We start from the raw sequence: 17,145 nt of genomic DNA on the forward strand, positions 1-17,145 counted from the left end.
CACACTGCTCAGGTCCCAGGAAGCTAGGTTTGGAGGGACAGTCTGATGTTAATAGAAGAAACACATATACTCGCATTAACTGCGGACATTAGAAGGTAGGGGAACCTACTTTAGATTGGGCCTTTACATCAGTTATTTAAGGTAAAAGCATACCTTGAGAAAAAGGGGGAACCTGCCAAGAGGCACGAACCAGGGAACATTTCAGGGAAAGGGACCACGTCGGTAAGGCCCTGAGGAAGGACAGCCTGCCAAGTTTCAAGGAAGAAGGGGAAAAAAAGTGTTGCTGCAGGACAGGGAGGGCAAGTAGAGTAGTTGACCCTGACCAGGTTAAGGTCGCTTCAAGGACTGAAGGAACCACAGAACACTTAGGCCTTCAGCCACTTGGATCTCTGGAAACTTTTCCCACTGCCAGCTGCAGAATCTGAGCAAGTGGACCTGCCTGCAGGAAAAACTGACAGCAGGAGATAAGAGGGGACTGGCAAACCCCGAGCAACACAGTCCAAGAAGGGAGAGGCAAGATAGGTTCTGCATGTCTCACCACGTGTCCTTGGAAAGCACGCCAACGCCACCCTTTACCCGATTTTCCTGTGCCAGACCCAAGGTCTGCTGTGACTGTACTAGACTTCTGTTCCCAGTATAAAGGTCCTCCCACGGTAGACCACAATGGGACAGTTCTGCACACCTTGCTAATTCAAAATAATCTGCTTATAACCATCAGGAAAGGATGATAAGCTATACAGAACTTCATTTGACCCTATTTACATCCAAAAATTACTTGCAGTGAAAACTGGAATTTATATAGAAAACTGTGGTCAGAGAAAAACAGAGGCAGTTTTATGGAGATTTTTTCTTTATTGAGAAACTTAAGACTTGGGTACATCAAATAAAACCAGTTTCTGGGGGGGAAAAATCAAAACTCACAATAGAAAAAAAAAAGTTAACACTGTTTGGGCCATATCAGAACCCAGAGAATATATTCTTTTAATTGAAAAATTCTAGGTGCTTCGTAATTGACCTTTTGATACAAAATGACCTATTAAATTTGCAATTTGTGGTTCTTGGTGTTGAGGTCCATAGGACAAGCTAGGACGTCTTCAAACCTTGAGCTGAATTCCATGAGGGTTTATTTGGCTTTTGAATCCTGAAAAGAAAAGCACCGACACTATAAATACAAAATCAAAAAAACCTCAGAGACGCATGGAAATCTCTGATATAAGTACTATAGAGCAGGGTCTCAGTCTTGGTGCCCACTGACATTTTGGCCCAGATAATTCTGTGGGGGCTGTCCTGTGTATTGCAGGACGTTTAGCAGCATCCCTGGCCTCTACCCAACTAGATACCAGTAATATTCCCAGTTGTGACAACCAAAAATGTCTCCAGATATTGGCAAATGTCCTCTGAGAAGGCACCCCTGGTTAAGAACCAGTGCCTTCAAGGGTACTTGTATGTAAAGCCCCACCTTTGACCCTTCCTGGCCATCCTTGTTTAAACTCCAAATGACAGGGCTCAGGCCCTTGACAAGAAGCTATCACTATGCCAAGTCAAGCCCTACCAACATACGAGCTCTGGCCCTTACCTTGTGCTCTTTTCCCTTGCCTCTGCCCATGTTCATTTGGTCCTCTCTTTTCTCCATCTGGAGGCAACCACCAGTCCTCGTCAGAGGTCCTAGTTAAGCTTCACTGCCCCAAGTCCCTGCAGACAGAGGCCCTGGCCCCCAAACGCAGAAGTCGATGGGAACACAGCTTGTAACTGTAGCCAAGTGTGTCTGTCTCTCTCACTCTGACACCAAGGCCTCTGCCTGCTGTGTTTCCAGAGCTAAACTGTGGATGCCACACAACTGACCTCACAACCTCAAGCCAAACTAGGGAGATGCTCATAGAGTGGGATTGGATTATGACAATGTCTCATATATCCACCATTATTCGAGGGGCTTCCCTGGTGGCGCAGTGGTTGAGAGTCCGCCTGCCGATGCAGGGGAAACAGGTTCGTGCCCCAGTCCGGGAAGATCCCACATGCCGCGGAGCGGCTAGGCCCGTGAGCCATGGCTGCTGAGGCTGTGCGTCCGGAGCCTGTGCTCCGCAACAGGAGAGGCCACAACAGTGAGAGGCCCGCGTACCGCAAAAAATAAATAAATAAAAAATAAAAGTCATAACCATTGTAGAAAATAAGAAGAATCAAACATACGGTTTGTCCTTGTCTAAGAGGTAGCAGCAGCAACAGCGCCCACCTTCTGGGCAGCTTCTTTCTTGGCATGATGAGCCTGTAGGACCGCCACAGCTTCATCCACCTGTGAGAAACTCCAAGTGGTCAGTGACACCTGAGGAGAGCCCCTCCGCCCCTCCCTGGCACCCAGGCCCAGCGATGGCCTCTCCTGGTGCTGACCGCTTTCCTAGATACCCACGCGCCAGCAGCCCTCAGGTCACAGGCGAGGCAGGAGGAGGTCACAGGGGCAGCAGACCCTTCTCTCTGCCGCCCCTTGGTGTCCAAGGCCACCCCGTGTCCTCCTGAGCCGAGTGAGCGGAAGCCGCGGGGGTCTGGGAACCTGCTCACCTTGGAGCGGAGAGACTCGGGGGACTCCAGCATGTGCAGCAGCTCCGAGTTGTCAATCTCCAGCAGCATTCCCGTAATCTTCCCAGCCAGGTTTGAGTGCATCGTCTGGATGAGCGGGAACAAACGTTCACCTGTGGGAAGGTATTCTGTGAAAAACCCAGTGGCATCCCAGTAGAGAAGGGATGCTGGTGTCCAGGTCAGTAGCAGCTCTGGCCCCCTCTTCTGCAAGCACGTGGGTCACTCACCCAGCATCTGTTTCTGTTCCTGCGGGGGTGCTGCGGCCAGCATGGACGCGGTCAGCGGCTCCTGCCCCTGCACGTGGACCGCAGGCTGGGGTGCCTGGGAACCAGGAGAGGCGGCGGGTTAGCACCCGGGTAAGTACAGTGACAGTGGTCATGTGCCCAACCACTCGAGTCTACTGAGTTAAAGAGGAGAAGGAGGTAGTTGTCTTTGCTGTCAGGGAACTGACTGCAGTCTTGGGGATGGAGGGAGAGGAACAGAGTGGTGTGAGCAAAAAACACAACCAACCACAGTTAAAATGCCACATGCTATTCAAAGAGAAGGGAAATGACTAAGAAAAACCTACAACGCTACACAATCATTTACCAAATGATTTTACTTTACTCAAGGCTACAATCATAATTTACCTAAGGCTGCCCAAGACATCGAAGCCTTGTTAATAAGGTACTGTGAACATGTGTGTGTAGCCCTTTCCTGAAAGTTAGTTTTCCTTTAGGGTGAATTCCCAGTAGAGACTGGGTTGAAGGACACGAATAGGAAAATGCTTATAATTACATCCTGTATCACTTTTACTGAACCGCATGTTTTTATTGTATTAAATGCTGAGGACCGTCAACACACAATGTCAATACCAGTCACAGTCCTAAAAGTAGGGCTTTATAGGCAAAAATATTTCTCACAGCGCCAAGTTCTGGGAAATTTCCAACTTAGAGCACAGAGCAGGAGGAAGCAAGGCCCAGCACAGCTCCTCCAAGCAAACTGCAGAGTTCTGCCACAAGCTCGCTGCTTGGCCTGAGAGGCGCAACTCGAGAGACAGCAGCTCCAGCTTAGAGAACCTGAGATCCAGGTCCAATTCCTCCACCCAGCCTAATACCTCTGAAGATGAACCTTTCATCTAAGATGTTCTTTCCCACCCAGTCACCTGGAAGAGCAGCTAAGGATCAACTCGACCACTGGATGTGAAAGTGAAACGGAAGCTTCAAAGAGCTGAGAGAGCCCATGCAGGTGGTGAGGAGGAGAGCAGGAAGCACAGCTGCCTCCTCTGGGGCATTGCTGAGTCAACCATTATCAGAAGAACACTTGCAAGCCCCCTCTCTCCCACTAGAGTGTCCCCCAAGGGCAGGGTCACCACATGGGACATGGCTCCCTGACACAGAGCAGGCATTAATACCTGTTGAGGGAATCCAAGCAAGGCAGCCTTTGAATCATGTGGAAGCGGGGGGGGACCCTTCTAGGGTTCTGTTTGGTGGACCTCACCTGCAGGGGCTGGATGGCGGGGTGAGGGCTGCGGACACTGGAGGCGTACTTGTAAGGTGCAACAGCCCGAGGAGCAGCGGCAGCAACAGCGGCACGAGGCGCTAGGCTCTGCACAGCTGTGGGAACACCTTAGGAAAAGGACAAGTAAAATTAAAGCCCATCGGTCTGGGCAAAGACCCGTCAAATCCCATCTTTCCCCATTCTGTGTGCATCCAATACCACCTCCAGACTGGCAGCTGTCAGTCAGCCCTTGCTGGGCGGCACCAGCCCCACCAAAGTCCATAGCCAAGCGGTCCGGGCACTCAGACCCTACAACAGACCAGCAAATGCACATCAGTGTTGGCAGCAGATGTCCAACTGGCCACGTCCCACGGAAGGAGCAATTCCAAAGCATGTTCATACAGCACACATCACACATGGGGCCGCTACCGCTACTTTCGAGGAAGAGCCAACAGAAAACATACAACTCTTGCCACCTCTTGGAACACAGGACAGAATCTGGAAAAAAGTCCCTTGAATCTCCCAACCCCACCCAAAGAACAGGCTGCCTCTGTCGTCATTCAGCTAACAAATTTCTACAATTAACCTTGTTCACCTGAGTCACCGATGAGGCAAAGAATCTTAAAAGGAACCAACACTCAGAACTCATATTGTTTCCCTGCTCCTTAAGTACCCACCTAAGCACACAGCTAAGCATAAAGAACCAGGACCGGACAACACGGTGAGCCCAACGAACTGACCAACCCTGAGCAGAGCCTAGTCGTCCTGACTCCCTCCTCCCCGGGCCACACTTCAAGGCCAGTTTGCTCACCGACTCTCTGAGCGGTAGTAGGGAGGCCACGAGAGGCCGGAGCATTACCAGTTGGAGCCAGATGGCGAAGAGCTGGACGAGGCCCAGACTGGCGTATAGCACTTGGCATTCCTTGGAAGCCTGGTGAAGAGACAAAAAATGCACGTCACTGATGAACGACACAGCCGAACCTAGACTGTGTCTCAGAGGGGGCAGGGAGGGGAGGCCAGAACAGGTACATCCTGGGTGATCAAATCACTGTTCCCCACCACCTACCTTGAGGTCTCCCACCTTGCTGCCAGCGTGGATTAGGCCTCATCTGTGCTAACTGGTTAGGTGTGTAATATGGAGGTCTTCCCTGAGCCTGTAAGAAAGAGCAGCCAAGCCCTTTTATTTAAGGACCTGAAGCCACACTAGAGAAGTATCTCATCTCACTGCCAGGCCCTAGGCTAATTATTCAGGACAGAGGCGCTCTCTGCTCAAGAGCCGGGGGAGGGACAGCCAGTTAACGGGGACTCCTTTACTCTACCCCTGCCACTGTGTGTGCACAACCACAAGTTAAGTCCTTCCTCGTTTTATTTGAAGGATCTTTACTGTGACATTCTAGAACTCCAATATCCAAAAATCCCTCTCCCCAACCACTGCGGACTATAGGAGCAGCTATCAGCAGGCAGGTTCCAAGGAGACATGAGCATACTGCAGACCCACCTGTGGAACTGCTGGCACAAAGTAGCCCCCAGCTGCAGGCTGGAACTGATTTAAGATGGCATTGGCGGGGAGCGCTCTCATCCCGGCCACCCGCTGCATATACTGGTTGGTCAGGTGAGCCTTTCTCTCTTCTTTTCTCTGGGCCAGGGCAACATACAGTGGCTTGGAGCCCACGATGCGTCCGTTCATCTCCGTGACTGCTTTGGTTGCCTCTTCAGGGGAGGAGAAGCAGACAAAGCCAAACCCTTTGCTTCTCCCATCCTCCAGCATCACCTACAAAATGAGACCAGCCACTTAGGACAAAGGTGTCTGTGTGTTAAAACCTGGGTTCCACTGCAAGAGTTACCAGGTCTAGGTCAGGGCTTCACAGTCCAGTCCCACGATGGACCCCAGACCAACTGAGTCACCAACTGAATCACAAACTCTAAAGGGAGAAACTAAGCATTTTCCTTCCCAAATACTGTGATATGGCTAATGGTTGAACCAGGAACCCAAAGATGTTTCCTTGTACCTAGGAGCATAGCTATCTCTGGGAACTCACAGAGATCTGGACATTAGCATCAAGCAATTTACTTGTAAAACTCATCTGCCCAAGACCTTGGTGAACAAAACTTAATAAGCTCTTAGCAAGGTTAGGACATGCTTTTGAAATACCACATGTGGGCAGGAGTCATAAAATGAATGACTGCCACCATTAATTCAATGGGAATAAACACAGCAGAACTACAAGCAGCCGGGAGACAAGCAGCTGGATTCTAGTCTCGCGCTGTAATCTCTACATTTCACTCATGTCTTAGCTCACCGCCTGGTGAGCCTCCTGAAGCGGAGGACATGGGAGTAAAGATGTGTATCAACCCAACACCTGTCTGTCTACCAACGAGATGGACCAGTAAGGTGTGTGAAAGTAATGTGACACCTTGATCTTGGGCATGGTGCCGGGAAACTTCAAGATACGGCTCTTTTGCTCTCTTCTTGCAAATGCCATCTTGACTCCTGTGCTGGTCCGCTAGGAGAGACTATCATTCCTTGTGCTGCTGGAGGCCCGTCACGGGGGTGATAGGAGGGAGGGGGTGAGGAACTGAGCAAATTCCTGGGAGTGGCTTCTGGCCAACGCCCTGCAACCACTGATAATGCTCCTGGGTTGTGAGTGACAAGCTAAGGGCCAGGGCAGGGTCACCAAGTCTTTACCGGCCCGCTGGCCTCCTTTCTCACCCCCTGGAGGACTCTGTGACATCTGCCTCACCTCTGTGGAGCAGGCATAGAGTCTGCATCAGGTTATGCCCCCAAATTTTGTGATGCCATCAGTGCCCACCACAAACCCAAAGCGCTAAGGACACACAATTCAACATCCTCACCTAACCAGCATTCTCTTGCTCAAGGACTCAACTCCTTATCTTCACAAGCGGGTTTGTACTTACTCCCCCAGCTAACTCAGTTGCTATGACTATCAAAGAAAATCAAGCAGATGATGCACGTTGCAAAACACGGAAAAACAAACTTTCCACTCCCCTCTCCTTCTTTAGGACACCAGAGGGAAGTTCCCAACCCCAGTTCCAAAATCCTCAAACACCTTCGTTCAAGGAAAAAGTGTGGCAGAGTTGTAGAGACAGGCCTCAAGACAAATGGAAGACAACCCGTCTGGATTTCCTCTGCTCATGCTGTGGCACCATCTGTCCCCACACCAGCACAAAGCAGCAAAGAATGGGAAAGATTCAGGTGCTCTTCGGGGGCTGGCAGGGAGGGACTGCGTCAGATGCATCTCCACATCCCAGTACTTGGGAGACAGTGCAATGTTAACCTAACAAAATGTCATTGTCCAGAGCGTATACTCAGATGGGTAACCAAATGCCAGGAGAAATTTGCTAGATGAATGTGGTAGGTACTCTCAGAAATGAACAAAATTTAGATCCTATTCCTTCAATGAAACAAATGCAATAAACCTCTGCAAGTTCACAACTTCCGCTTTCAATCCCCACATCTCAGTATAAAATACCTTAGCACTGGTGATTGATCCAAAAGGAGAAAACTCTTTCCTTAACTTCTCATCATCAATGGTGTCATCCAAGTTCTTAATGTAGAGGTTCACCCCCTGAAGCAGAAAGATCTGTTAATTGCACTTCTATACCTCACACATTTCCTAAGACAGTGGTTCTCAAAATATGGGCCCCAGACATGCAGTAGCAGTATCTCTGGGTACTTGTGAGAAATGTAAATTCTCAGGCCAGAACCCACACCTAATGAATCAGAAGCTGTGGAACCCAGCAATCTGTTTTCACAAGCCCTAAAGGGGATTCTGATACAGGCTCAAAGCTGAGAATCTACTGCTGAAGACTGACAGGACCATCGATACAGTCCCAGCCTTTCTCACGGCTGGTCTGGCTGACCACTGACCTAGCAGGGCTCTCCTTACACCGTTCCAAACAAAGTGGTACCGTTTAAGTAAACAGAACACACATGACTAAGAAAAACAGGCTGAGGCTTCCAGAATAGAATTTATTCCTTAAATGAATAAATTATCTTCATCCTTGTTCCAGAACCGCTGCTGTATCTGGTATGTACATCCTGTTAAACCTGATGATCTTGAGAGAAATGAGAAAAGGAGACTCATGGTCCCCAAAGAGAAAGCCTGCCAAACTAAGGATGCTTTTGCCAACATCTCGTGGTACATCCCCTGCTGGTAGGCTGGGCTGAGACCACCTCTTACCTGATACCGACTAATTCTCTCCTGTTTCAGCTGTTCAAATTTTCGCTTTAACTCGGCCTGCCGTTCCACTTTCTTCTGTGCACGGCCAACGAAAATGACTTTCCCACTGATTTCTTTTCCATTCATCTCCTCCACGGCCTGAAAAGGAAATACATGATTTTAAATCAAGATGCAGAGGCAGGGGCCTTGCTCTGGAGGTCTGTTAAGTCACACCAAATATTCTGAGAGAAAAATCTTCCCTACAGGGCTAAAAATTAATTTCACTCTGAAGTCACCTAAGCCAATCCAAACTTCCTCATCAGTAAAATGGGGTTAATATTTAAATGGATCAGTGGTCCAGATAATTCAGTGAAAAAACTGTACAGCTGTATAAATACAAGCACAGTAGACATGGGCCTAGGTTGATAATCTGGCTGTCACTAAATTTCTTAGGTTCTTTCAGGGTATTGAGTGATACATGTTGAGGGCCTAGCACAACGCTTCTCCCGGAAGCGGCTACTGTTCTTTTATCAGATCAGCAACTCGGGGCCCTTGGTTCCCTCACCTATGAATGGGAACAAACGCCTGCCCTACTCTTTCAACCTACAGGGCGGAACAGCTGAGGTGATGGGCACATGCCAAGTGCTTTGAAAACAGTTATGTGAAATCCCTCAGGAAGACAATTCCAGAGCACAGTGACCATGCATCACTACTAGGTACTCAGACAATTACAGCTCCGCTCTACTATGTGCTGGCAAGGCCCTGCCCACACACTAGGGCCACTCTCCCTACAAATCCTCCCCGACCCTCATGGTGCTCTCACCTTATTGGCATCCTCGTGTTTTTCGTAACTCACAAAGCCAAAGCCTTTGGATTTCCCACTGGGATCTCTCATCACCTTGACACTTAGAGTCTTACCTATTACCAAAGACAGAACTATTAGTAACAGCATCTCTATCACAGCTCAAGGAGAGAAGGCTTCTCTAGGAGCCCACTTGAAGCAACCTCCTGCTGAGCCCAGATGGACTCTAAGAAAGAGGCACCATGCCTGGCCTTCTACTTCTGACCAAGCTGCTGAGATGGCCTTGGGGATGGGACAAAGTAGGATGAAGCCAAGAGCCGAGGCCTGGAGTCTATTCCTATCTACCCTGTGGCCTTTGTCATACAAGGCATTTTACTTCTGGGTCTAGGTGGACTCATCTGTTAAGTAAAAATAGATGAATTCCAGGTCTGGTGGACTGTGAAAGGGGACACATGGGGCAAAGGACCCTGACTTACCAAACTGGCTGAATAGCTCTTTCAGACTCTCATCATCCACCTCTTCCCCGAAGTTTTTGATATAAACATTGGTAAATTCCTTAGCTTTGGCTCCAAGCTCAGCTTCCCGCTCTTTTCGAGACTTGAATCTGCCCACAAACCTAAAAAGAAACCATGAAAAACAGTGGTCACTCAGAGGAACAAAACATGATTTCCAGGGGCCCAAAGGAATGCAGGTTAAAGGCTGACAGGAGAGGTTAAAACACACGAGTTCCCATCCAACCACCAAGAGAGCAAGCTCAGAGACGTCCCAACTCCCCAGCAGAAAGAGAAAGAGGCAGGACTGTCCTACAAGGACCAGCCCCAGGGCTCCTGGCTCAGGCCAGGGCTCCTCCTACCACATCACACTGCCTTCGTGAAGAAACCTGATGACCATGTTTTTAAAACGTTCATTTCTGTGCATCTATGTAAATGCATAGAAAAGGTCTGGAAGGATACAAACCAAACTGTTAACAGTGGTTAATCCTAGGAATGAGATTGTTGGAGTGAACTAAGAGGTAGCCTTTGCTTTTTTAACTTTGTTTTGGTGCTGTTTACACTTAATAAGGAAAGGTATCCACCTATGAAAAATCTTTAGGCTTCTTTCCAGTGATACCTTTAGAAGACCTGACCACTGGGCACATGCACATCATTAACACAAGCCATCCCCTGGTCTGTTCAGTAACACAAAGGACAGAAATGACTTTTGCTTGTCATAACCAAGATTTATTGACCCTTCTCTCCTTGCGTGGCTTAACTAAGATCCCCATCTCTCCATTCTGAAATAACCACACCAAAGCAACAAGGTCTATTATGAACAGTCTTCTGCAATGGGATAAGACTTTTCATTGTAACCAAATTAATTATTGCTGTGGAGCCAGCCTTGTATTTGAAGACCACTGAGTCATAAGTTAGCCAAGTGGAGGGGACAATTTGCATCAACCCCTAGCGAGTGACCCCACGGACAGACCTGAATCACAGAAGGCCAAGGTCACATGACTAGTACACAGCTCCTGGTCAGTCCAGGGCCCTCTCCACTCTGCCGCTGGCCAAGACCCCTGCTCAGAGTGGGCTTAAGAGCTGCCTTCCAGCCAGCCCCTGTTGCCGACGCTCACAAAACCCACAGAAGGATGCTTTTAAGGGAGAGGCGGCAGGCCAGCCATGGCTTGGGCAGAAAGCCCACCTTGGCGAGTCAAAAGGGCTGCCACGGCTCGGGCAGGGAGACTCACCAGCCCTGGAGTGGAGAGGTAGGAGCAGGCCACACTTGGGCCGAGAACCAGTAGCCGCCTTGTGTGTGCCAGTTAATACCGAGGTGGGGCCACGGCTGGCTCATGCGACGGCTGTTGCTCCGGACTGGGACACTCACACTTTGCGGTCATTGAGGAGCATGCCATTCATCTTCTCGATGGCCTTGTCAGCAGCCTCCTGGGTCTCGAAGTGGACAAAGGCATAACCCTTAGAGCCGTTCTCATCACACACCACCTGTCAAAGACAAGGCGGGCCACTTCAGCACCACTGCCCAGCTGCAGAGACTCGAGAGCCATGTGGGCTCCTGGGTCTGAGAGGCCTCTAGCCCATCCATGTTCAAATGGCAGGAGACTACAGCAGGTACCCAGTAATGTTCCATTTACAAATGGTAGCCACCATTAAGCTGCTTCTATTCCAAATGTTTTCTTACTTCATTAAAAAAATATATTAAGATCTGGGTGCAAAACCACAGGGCCACAGAATGACAAACCACTTTCCAAGCCCACAACAGTTTCAGTCTAGTGTGGAGTCAGACATGTAAACCACCACCACACAAGCTGTACAAAATACTCCACATAAACAGGTGTGCGGAGAAGGAAGAGGGTGAATTCATGCTTCTAACATGACTAAGTACAGCTTCCTGGAGACCAGAGGCATTGCTCTGGTACTTGCCAGCCCCCCACTCCCCAGGAGAAACCTTTTGATGCCTTCCAAAGCTAGAAAACAGGAAGGATATTTCAGGCAGAGGGAAGAATAAACAAAGACATGAAAGCGCCTGCTGGTTTATGCTGGGCTGTGGCACCGAGATTTGCTGCAGTGAACTTTTAGACTTCAGAGCCATTTCCAGCATTTTGAAAATTATCATACACGGTCACCCAATTCCAAGCAATTCCCCATCTAGTATTTGTTTTCATGATTCTGTAATTATTCTGCTGAAATCATTTAATCAGTGTTTACCTTGCAGGACAGAATGTTTCCAAAAGCAGAAAAAGTATCATAAAGTGCCTTGTTATCTATAGATTTGTCCAGGTTCTTGATGAAGACATTTCCCACGCCAGATTTTCTCAAAGAGGGATCCCTCTGAGACCACATGATTCGGATTGGCTTTCCCTTAATCACATCAAAGTTCATGGTATCCAAGGCCCGCTCAGCTGCAAGAGAGAAAGATATTTCAGTCAAGGATATAAAACGTTACCTGCCACCATCCCAGGAACAGGTAACTCCAGAACTTTCAAGGTAAGCACTCTGATGAAATTCAACTCTATCAAAATTAAAGGACATCAGATTCCTCTAGCCTACAGTGCCACTGAGGCTAAGTTCTAGCTAATCGTCCTCCTTCATGGCAGAAGTCTCAACCCCTCTGGAGTAAGGAGGTTACACAAGATAATCTAAATGGGTTTATAGCACCAGGATCAAATAACACCTCACATTTGACTAAGCGTTATCATTTATAAACGACTTTGCAGCCTACTACCCACCAGGATGGAGGTGAAAGAGGTGAAATGATCCCTCTTATAAAATGGACAAACTTATGTTCAGGATGGCTAAACGGTATAGCTAACTACTGACTAAGAAACTAATGGCAGACTTTCTGAAAGCCTCAATCATCAAAATGATGGCCACACATGGAAATGTTCTTTGTATCATCAGGACAAGGATGAAACTGCAACCCCTTTCTGCCTAAGTTGACAGTGGAGGCAGGCCCTGCACCTAGTGGTTTCTAGGCTATCTAGAAGCCTTCACCTGCGTTCTACGGAATTCCAGGACTTTCAAATGCCCTGGTGCCCAACAAAGTTCTCAACCCAGTGCTTGGGGATGCTTCCTTAGCTTCCCAACCAAATCCATGTATACACCATGGAGACCATTTAAAGAACCAGAGACCAAAATAACCCTCACCTGTCAGCAGAACACTTCTCTTTACTGGTAGTAAAAAGGACCCAGACCCACTTCCCCTGACTTATGCACTGACATCTCCCAGAATCTCCTCCTCCACGAAGGGATGGAGGTAGAGGGTGTTTCTCCTGCCTCAAGGCACCGTCTCACTTAAAACAGGGACACAATCCCTAACTCTGCCCCCCCACAGGCTCAGCTGTCCAGTCAGCAAGGTATCTCCTTTGCCCTATTTCCAACCATCTTTCCCACTTTCCTCAGGTGGGCTGGTTCAGCATGAGAGGGGAGGAGATCAGGGAAAGGGGGGACGGCAGATCCAAGTCAGTGCAAGTCCGGGACAGAAAGAAGGGCTCGCTTGTGAGGACTCTGTGATCCACAGCCTGGGACCCCTAACTGTGTTGCGTGAATTAGCAACGAAGGAGCCCATTTCAACACAGCTCCTGTCTATTTCCGGAGAGGGCTGCACAAGGCAACTCGGCTTAGTCTGACAAATCTGGCTGCACTTATTTATAGCAGGGAGAGGTCCTGCAGAGGTATGTGCTGGCAGACACACTAACCAATGGCTTCTGCTATTATCTCTAAGTGACAGGACTTTTGCTCAGAAGAGTCAAGGAGGCAGACAACAGCCAATGTGCCCACTACTCCCCCCGAAAAAGGCCACACTCAGCTACCTTCTTTGTGCCCTGTGGCCAGACACAACTCAGAGCACACTGAACTGACGGTAGCAGTGCCTTGTGTCTCTCAACAAGTCCAATTCTCTGGTCTCAGCTGCATCCTGGGCAAGTGACATTCTCTGTGCTTCACGGACAGTGAACAAAGTGGCGACAAAAATAGGGACCCAGACATCCTTGGCCACAGAATGGCTTGTTTCTCCCAGTAATGGTCTCTACAGTTGTTCCCTTTTATTCTGGAGTCACGTGCAGCCCCTGATTAGGTTTCTTCTGGCCTCACTCGGGCCAGGCCTGCAGCATACCTCTCCACGCTCCAGGCTATGGCCCCAGTCAGGGCTGGCAGAGTACTGCACCCACAGTCCCAGCTTAGCCTCCCACCTTTTGCAGCTGCTTTTCTCCCTCAGAAGTCCTATTTTCTTCAGATGGGATGAAGTAAAAGGGTTTTGACAAGTATAAAACACTGTGCACAGGTGAGGCGATAATCCCCACCAGCCTAGCGGATTTCCAAGAGGCGCTTCCCCAGGCTACCTGCGTACCACGCTCCACAGCCCGGGGCTTGTCCAGAGAAAGAACTCCTCCGCCCTGGTGGCAAACACGCAGACGAGGGAGCTGGCCCAGCACCACACACACTCTGGTGGTGCTAACACAAGTGCCTGCTCAAGTTCAACACACAACATTGTTCCCCTGCTTCCTACCTGCCCGGAAAAACCCCTTATCAGCACAAAGTCAAAGACTCTTAGCCCAGGGTACAGTAAGGGGAGGGGGCAACAGCTTTGCCTAGTATAATTTTTGAAGTAATTGTGTTTCAATCATCCTGCCTCTTCCACAGGCCTGTGAGGGGCCCGAACCCCTGGCCACAGACCAAAGCGTCCACATACAGAATGACAGCGACTTCCTTCTGGTCCCGTTTTTACAGCCTCCTTGGGCTCCAACCCCACCAGCACCCATTAGCCCAAGGTCACCCGGTTAGCAAGTGTGATGGAAGCAAGACTGAAACTCCAGTCGTCTGATGCCAGGATCCCGCGTTCTCAACCCCCATGGCCCGTCCCCGACTAGGGCTTCTGCGGCAACGTGCTGTCGCGATGCCCCCTCCACGGGGGTGGGGACCTGCCCGGAGAAGAAATCTTAGGGTCCCCAGAGAGCCCACGGACTTGTGGCCACCGCTTGTACTCACCGTCAGCCGGCTGCTGGAAGTTGACGTAGGCATAACCCAGGGAGCGGCGGGTGATCATGTCGCGGCAGACCCGGATGGACAGCACAGGCCCCGCAGGACTGAACTTTTCGTACAGCATGGCCTCGGTGACGTCCGAGTGCAGGTCACCCACGTACAGGGAGGCCATGGGGTAGCTGCTGGCCGCAGCGTTCATCTCCCCAGCCCCCAGTACCCCGAGCCCCGCCAGGAGGACTTCTTAGGGGGGGCCACACAGGACAAAAGGGACTCCGCTCCGAGCCGCGGCCCACAGGTGGCAGTGAAGCTCAGAGAAGCTGGAGTCGGCTCCGAGGGCCGGAGAGGAGTGCAGGGACGGCTCGGACGAGACTGCCCAACCACAGACAAAAGGCTCTCAAAAACAATATGGCCCTCCCTGGGAGTTTGTTAATTTTCAGCTGTCCTGGTCTGGAAGCTCCCAATTTCAAAAAATGAAAACAATGAAAACAGGGACTGTCCTCCAAATTACAAAAATTCTTCCCGAGGCAACCCAGTGGTGCCCACGGCGGCCTCCGGAACGTGCGTTTCTCTATAAATATAGGCCTCGGGCTCCCGGCGGTTTAAGATTACAGCAACCCGGGGAAGAGGGAAACCAAATATTTGTCGGTGCCGACTCGGCAAGCCCCGCGCGGCCGGAGCGCGCAACCGCCTCCCACGCCGGGCCGGCGAAGGGCAGCGCGGACACGTGGAGCGCGGAGGCCGGCGCGCGGGGGGCGAGGACGGCGGGCGCGGGGCTGCCACGCGGCGCGGCCGAGCGGCGGGCTGAGGCGCGTGGACGCGGGCGCGCGAGCGGCTCACCACCGGACCGACGGACGGGGACCGACGAACGCCCAGGTGCGGCGGCGGCGGCGGCGACGGCGGCGTCGGGCAGGCCGGAAGCGTGCAAAAGTGACTTCCCCGCGGGTTCTCCGAGGAGGATTCGCTCTTTTTTTTTTCTTTCTTTCTTTCTTTTTTTAAGATTTTAAAGCGTTTTCGGGTTTTTTTTTTTTTTTTCTTTTTTTTCCCTTCAGGCTGCTAGGCCCGAAAGCGGCGGAGGCTGCGGCGACCCGGGGCGGAGAGAGGCGGCCGGGGGAGCCACCGCTCCATTTATACCCGCCCGCCCCGGGCGCTGCTGGTCGAAGGGCGCCTCGCGACCTGGGCGCAGTCGTGCCCGCCCACTCGGCCCGGGGGCCCGAGGCGGGGCGGCCACGCGAGAGCGTCCCGGCACGGCCGCGCGGCGCCACAGCGACCCCTGGCGCTCGGAGGACCGCTCCGCTGGGGCCTCCGGCGGACCCAAGGGCCGCTTTCCCTACGAGGGGGTGGAGAGTAAATCACCCGCCCCTCCGGGACTAGAACCCAGGGATAAAGTTACCCAACGGCACGCATCATATTTATAATCGATGTCTTGCCTAACTGTAAAATAAAGATGACATAAAATAAATTATAGTTACATAATAGGTGCTCCGCTATGTAAATGACTGGGCCCAAATAACGGAGAAGACGTTCTGAAGATTTTAGAATACTGGGACCTAAAGGTAGAATCATTGGGAACACGACAGCTACTAATGCAGTAGTGCCCATGGGTGACGGGATTCTCTGGAAAGATGAACAAATTTGGGGAAAGCTTCAATAAAACAAAATACAATCATCTTTCTATTTACAAGGTAGTGGTGTTCCTGGAAATTTAGTTGATATTTAAGGGCACAAAATATGTTCTGTTCCCATGTAAAAGGGAGTCAGGGTCTAAGCTCTGATAGTTATGAAAAGATTTTTCATCTGCATGAGGATCTGGCAGGTCATTTGAAAGTCATGTGGCAAATGGGACAAGTCTAGTCCATGTGGCACTGTCCCCATGCATTGCAAGATATAATAGAGACGGCATCTCTTCTTCCATAAATGCCAGGAACCACCCTCATCATCACTGTGATGACCAAAAATGGAAATGATGAAAAGCACACAGACACCCCCATTGAAAAGCATTGATTTGATTGAATGAATGAAGAAATATTAGTATTTATATATTCATTCAAAGAAATGGGCTCACTCTCTGTCAACACCAGATAAAGGTGCTGGGGGATACCATGATGGACAAGGCAGAGGAAGTCCATCTCTCCCTCGTGAAGTTTATATTCTAGTTAGTGTATTAAATCAAGAAACATTTAGGGAGCATTCCATCTATAGGTAGATCCCCTCCTCAGGGAAGACTTCCTAGACCACCCAGTGGTTTAAAGCCTGACAGCACTGTTCATCCCAGCACAGTGGGTCTGTACTGGATAGATGGTATGATCTGTCAAGAGAGAGAATGGGTCCAGGGTTGGGAAGAGGAAGGAAAAAAAACTTCATTGTGAGGACATGGCTGCAGGTGAGGTCTCTGCAGCTGAGGATTCTGTAGTATAGCAGGAATGTCAGAGCTTTGCTTTCTGGATTCATTCATTTGTCATTCAACAAACTTTATATGGCATTTCTAAGAGCCAGTCTTGCTCTGTTCCAAGTACTAGGGAAGACATGTGAACTAAACATTCACGGACCATCCTGCCCTTAGGAAGGAGAGAGATGAAAAGCAAGCAAATATGGGTGTGTATAGAACTTGTGAAAAGGGCTTTGAATCTAGGGACTGTTTGAGTGT

General features: G+C 50.1%; 1 protein-coding gene across 1 annotated transcript; it reads right to left on the bottom strand.

The window, feature by feature from the left end:
* Positions 1 to 838: 838 nt before the first annotated feature.
* On the bottom strand, positions 839 to 15,727 carry PABPC4 (poly(A) binding protein cytoplasmic 4). The gene is made up of 16 exons (XM_079698122.1): positions 14,508 to 15,727; positions 11,730 to 11,923; positions 10,891 to 11,006; positions 9,507 to 9,646; positions 9,052 to 9,146; positions 8,250 to 8,387; positions 7,539 to 7,634; positions 5,546 to 5,818; positions 5,114 to 5,201; positions 4,907 to 4,978; positions 4,270 to 4,356; positions 4,048 to 4,175; positions 2,796 to 2,889; positions 2,551 to 2,681; positions 2,185 to 2,287; positions 839 to 1,141 (listed from the first exon to the last, which is right to left on the bottom strand). The coding sequence occupies exons 1-15, from the start codon at positions 14,698 to 14,700 to the stop codon at positions 2,198 to 2,200; spliced, it is 1,935 nt and encodes a 644-aa protein (XP_079554248.1). The 5' UTR covers positions 14,701 to 15,727; the 3' UTR covers positions 839 to 1,141; positions 2,185 to 2,197.
* Positions 15,728 to 17,145: the final 1,418 nt, after the last annotated feature.

This window comes from Hyperoodon ampullatus (genome assembly GCF_949752795.1).
Source record: "Hyperoodon ampullatus genome assembly, chromosome: 2".
Classification (NCBI taxonomy): domain Eukaryota; kingdom Metazoa; phylum Chordata; class Mammalia; order Artiodactyla; family Ziphiidae; genus Hyperoodon; species Hyperoodon ampullatus.